Raw genomic sequence first — 5,468 nt, 5'->3', positions numbered from 1 at the left:
AAAATGTAATACTTTTTTTATTTTTTTTAATAACCTCCTTCTTGGTCATAAAAAACCATCGAACCATGGTGGAGGGGTCTAGGTCTAGTATTCATTGCCTGGGACCTCCAAAAATAAACATCCAACGATTTTTCAATATCAATTTCAAGATTCAAACCGGTGCTGTTGCAGTAACAAAGTAGCCAATATTGACAGCTGAAATCCCTCGGCCAAAAACAGCCCAAATGTTAAACCAGCTAAAACTCTTGAATGGTATCGAAATTAATTAACTTCTTTATAAAAAGTCAACAGATGGCATGACATACAATGCTTTCACACTCCAAACTCATTTTTTCAAAAATGTTGAATAGTCCACTCTAGTTCTCAACACCTTAAATGTCAGTAAGATGTACAATACTTATACATCAGAAAGATAGATATCAATTACTACTGGTTAAAGTTAATAGCATAATTGTTATTAACAATATATCTAAACAGTCAAGAAAAAACAAAAACTGTCTTACCTGAAAGAATAACAAAGCACCTACAGATAATACCACACCAATTGATAATCCAATTGCAAAAACAGTCAATATAAGAGTGGTCACAGTAAAGTGAATGGTAGTAGTAGACACTAAACTACTCTGCATGTGTTGCATATACCATGCCTATAACATAAAATGTGAGTAAGCTTTATTAATCAATAATAAGTGAGGGTGACTGAGAACTTAATTTTAATATATTGTCTAATAACTTAAAAAGACAAATAGGTCTTCTTCTATTTTTTTTTAAAGATTTTTCTTTTTCATTTTCATTTTTAAACTTATTTTAATACCAAGTTTACTTAAAATATTCTGAAAAAAATAATAGCTTTTAGACATGCTATTATTAATACAGTATTCTTATGATACCTCTAATCATTTTGGTTCAAAGCTCTCTTACATTTGTAGAAAAATAAGAAAAAAAAAATTACTCTGTAAAAAGCTCTGTAGAGAGTATATCCCATAATGGCAGTAGCTTGCAAGCATCCACTGACGCTGAAGTACAGGAAGGCAGTAAAGTGAGCATGGTTAGCATGGCCAACACAGTTATTTATCCAAGGACAATGATGATCCATCTTCAGGACACAGCGGCCACCTGCAAATACAAGAGACTTTTTAGAAATAATGTACGAAAATAATTAACTTATGGTATACAAAAAATTAACCTTTTCCAAATACTAAACAGTAACTAAACAAGCCACTAGATATCAAACCTCATATTTACCAGGATAGGTAACATACTCTATCCTGATCACTTTAAACAAGATACAATGGTTTGAAAGTAATGTAGACATTTTGAAAAATTAATCTTATTCTAAAATCTTTAATCCGATTCTCGCAAAAATATCATAATATCATTACCATAAAAAATGAAATCAAATTAAATTATCCAAAAAAATAACTGCCAAAGGAAAGTTCATGAGCAGCAAAAATTAAAATAAGCTACACATTTGATTATGAATGTAAAAACAGAGGCTTGAACTAGTTGCTACAAAAGCTGTATGATTTAGCTAATCTATGATTTTTGGATGATTTAAAACATTACATTTTATGTTTGTATGGCATGTTAAAATCTCTCAAAGGAGATCATAACACCAAATATAGTAGAAGGGAAGGCTTTCCAGGCTACCCACTCCCTAAGAATCTAAATTAGTGATGGTCTTATCTTAATTTTAAAACATTTTTTTAACACAGGAAGAGAAGACTCAAGTTAAATCAAACAACATTGAAAAAGTTGTTAATATTGAAATTCAGCCTGAAACCCCAATTCTTCAATCTAGTGTAGCATCACTTATATTGCCTTTATAACATCACAATCACTCAAGGTTATAACACCAAAAATCATAAAAGGGAAGAAATATCAGTTATATCTTAAGATGGGGCAATGGCCCTGAAATATAGTTATTAAATAAAAATATTTCTAATAAATAATAATTTAACAAGGAAGATGAAATCCACTATACCCTACCAGACAGTAACAGTGCATAAGTAGTAATAATTAATATATAATAGTGGGGAATAAAATCTACAACAATAATGAGTTCTGTATAAGTATATACACCCACCCACAAGTAGGAGTGACACTTGAGTACAGTATTCAAAGATAAGATTTTGTGCTGAGGCGAGGGCTAGAGCTGAAAGATTGTATTTGATTTAAGACCAATATGTTATCAGAACATTGATATATATCCATAGCATCAGGAAACCAGTATCAAAAGCTATCAACAGGAGTCAGATTGCGGGTTGTCAGTTTATTGTTCTACAGACACAGTACTAGGCAACCTCAAATCTGAAGTCAGACAAATAGCCAATACTCCAACACATTATAATTTCTAATCATAGAATAATTTTGTGCCTAATTACTAATGAATTAAAATTATAGTCCTACCACTACTGTTGTAGCCATTTAACCGACCTAACATCAACAGATATTTTCAAAAATTAGCATTAAAGTTGGAAACATTAAAAAGCTAATGTGTTATTCTACTATCCAATTTAACAGTACATACATTTTCTGCAATGATGTGATCTTGGAGCTTTAAAGCCTTCACAAACCTTACAGAACTGAAGATAGGCTTCATCAGCAGCATATTCCTGCGACAAAATAAAATTTAATAATGTTTAAATCATAAAACAAGATTTTATTTCCCACATAGATATTCTACTTACAGGGCACCACCTTAATGGAAGATAACCAGGACCTTCAAACATAGCACTAAGAAGATTATAAATGGTAAGACCACTATTTGTTAGAAAAGTAATCATATTCAAAAACCCAGCGAAGCTCTGGGTGGGTGGAAGCAACATATTACTACAGTGCACCATCGAATATGTTACAATTTTAATTATTCCTGAAAACAAACAAAACTAAATAATACTTAACAGCACCTAGTCAATAACCGGTTCAATCAAATTCATTCTGCCGGTAAAAAAAAAATCTCAGTCAAGAAAGATAAACATCATTTAAAGTCGAAAAACACTTAAAATTTCATAAATATTAGAAGGCTTAAAGTGATTTAAAAAGTAAAATTTATTATAATTTAAAATACCTAGAGCTGTCAAAGGTCCCCAATGACAAACTCTCTTGAAAGGTCCAAAGCACATATTTTATAGTTAAATCAAATTTCACAATTTAAATTTAAACTAAAACAAATCATCTTTATCATACAATAACAAACAGGAACTCGAACTTGATTCATGACTAATGAACAACGTAATATCAAGAGTACATTTTAAGAATTCGAACGAACACTCATAAACAAAGCAGCATCGTATATCGATTAGGAATAGGTAGGTCCTGAACGAGCTGTTACAAAAGAACAATTAGCAAATGGTACCATAGAGAGCGATTGGCGGTTTTTACAGGGGCTTCCAGAAGGGGGGTCTATGCCGCAAGTAGTGCCATAAAAACACTCAAAGTAAAAATGTAAAAAACATCTCTAAAAATTACGATTTTTGTACGGGAAATAGTTTTAATAGAAAAATGTTAGTTTGAAAATTAGTTTATTTAAGCAATAATTATAATTTCAGTCGGCACCAATGCTGACTGGAAGACATACGAAGCTCACTAAGTCTTAATATTTCAATTAATACCAGATAATTAATTATTATTTTGTACATATGTGTGTGTGTAGAAACCTGGTACAACTTTCAAATCAAATTTCTAGGAATCTACCCCAGAACCATTACAGCCGAGAGTTGAGAGACCTGGTACAGCTCAACCTATCGTTAACCACGATCAAAGACAATCGTCTTATGTTATTGTGTCAAGGCGGCTGTGAATAATAGGTCCTCGCACCGATTGAAGATGTGAGGTACTCTACATCAGAAGGCCTCAACAATACATGTTCAATGAGTTAAATAACTAGATAAGAAGTGAGTTGACAGAAGTGTTGGTGAGTTTTACAGGCATTCGCCGTGAATCCTACCAGAATGGAAACTTTACTCTATAAGGTAGATGCTCACGGTCGTGAAGGGGAAGCCAGTCCTGTTGGATAATTTATTTGTGGATCTGTGGCGACACTATCTCGACCACGTTTCATTTATAACCTTAGACATTGTATATACGAGTTAGTATCGCCTATTGTTCCGTTGGGTGTTGTTACTGTGTTCAATAAATATTGTCATAACTCCATGACCTGTATTATCTTTTGCCCTAAACTATAGAATCTTAGATTCAACAAGTCCTAAAGGTTTTCGCTGTAGGTCCTGACGAAAAGGGAGGAACAGCCGAGAGGAATTAGCTCTCGGTTATGTCTCTATAGGTATTACTTACTAATTAATCAATAGGAATTAGCATGATATTAGAATATATTAATAAATTTTTAAAATAAAGAAGGAATATACTGAACCACATCTAATGCAACTATTTTTTATATCCCAAGAGGTACCTATAACTGAATACTCTGTGGGTAATCATACTACTAAGAGACATAGTCCCTAAGTAGTTACTTTACTATGCATCAATATATTCTTTTTGTGTGTGTTTATTTATTGAAATAATATATTTACAATTATGGTAATATTTTACATGGTTTATAAAATTATAACATCAACATAGTCGAAATTATATCAAATACACAACCTTTCTGATAAAATTGGATACCGCGCTCTAGCAAGGAGCGATTGAGGTGAAAATTCTTCCGCTCGCTCATGCATAGATAGTCTCACTACATTAGTTCATTTTTTTAAATACTTTAAACTTTCAAATTTAATAACCATGTAATATATTTTTATATTCATTAATGAAGATTAAACTAGCATTTTCAAATCCACTCAATGCTAGTCTTAAATGCTGTGAATCTTCATGGTCTAGTAGGAACACTGCTACCTACTGGTCAATACTGTAACTACTATAGTCGCCAAAACCGCTATGGCCCGGCATACCTACTTACCAGTTAACAAGGAAACTACTAAAGTCATCAGACAAACGCCGTATATTAATTTTTGCACTATTCATTGCAAAAACATTAATTTCACAAATATAACAACTATATAAGATATTGTAATATTCATAAATGTATCATTTGAATTAATAACGATTACAATAGAATCTTTTGATCCTCTGAAAGCTAACGTATTACACATATTATCTCTCGATGGCATTTAATAGCCCAGAGAGTTCACTAGGGTCAAATTGGAAGGGCTTCGTGTGAATTTCTAGCTTACGGAACTCTCCTCCTTAGAAGGCAAAGTGTAACAGCATTAATAGTGGATCAGTTTATTCTTGTGAGATTTTGTGGAAATTCATGTTGTCTTTTATTTCACTCTGCCTCCTCTAGATCACCACTTCTTGACCTTGTTTTCCTACCGTAAAGGTGGATCCACTTGTTGGCCGCTCGCCATGAGTGAGAGTGGACCATCCACATGTCAGCGTTTTTCAGAGAGGCAAGCATGACGGACGTACAAGTGGTTCCAGCCATTGCACTGGTATTATATTATTTTTAT

The 5,468-nt window shown here is 32.6% G+C and overlaps 1 protein-coding gene across 1 annotated transcript in view; it reads right to left on the bottom strand.

Annotated features, from left to right (window-relative positions):
* Nucleotides 1–3,288, bottom strand: part of LOC106677245 (palmitoyltransferase ZDHHC6) — a 21,156-nt gene extending 17,868 nt beyond the window's left edge. Inside the window, exons 1-5 of the mRNA XM_014415051.3 lie at nucleotides 3,071–3,288; nucleotides 2,691–2,872; nucleotides 2,531–2,615; nucleotides 953–1,116; nucleotides 504–647 (exon numbers count right to left, since the gene is read on the bottom strand). Of these exons, the coding sequence (XP_014270537.1) occupies nucleotides 504–647; nucleotides 953–1,116; nucleotides 2,531–2,615; nucleotides 2,691–2,872; nucleotides 3,071–3,125 (630 nt within the window). The 5' untranslated portion in view covers nucleotides 3,126–3,288. The remainder of the gene's footprint in view (nucleotides 1–503; nucleotides 648–952; nucleotides 1,117–2,530; nucleotides 2,616–2,690; nucleotides 2,873–3,070) is intronic.
* Nucleotides 3,289–5,468: the final 2,180 nt, after the last annotated feature.

This window comes from Halyomorpha halys, unplaced genomic scaffold (genome assembly GCF_000696795.3).
Source record: "Halyomorpha halys isolate HHAL.00 unplaced genomic scaffold, Hhal_1.1 Scaffold7.1, whole genome shotgun sequence".
NCBI classification, from domain to species: domain Eukaryota; kingdom Metazoa; phylum Arthropoda; class Insecta; order Hemiptera; family Pentatomidae; genus Halyomorpha; species Halyomorpha halys.
Note: the sequence above shows the minus strand (reverse complement) of the source record. Positions and strands in the feature narration are given on the sequence as shown.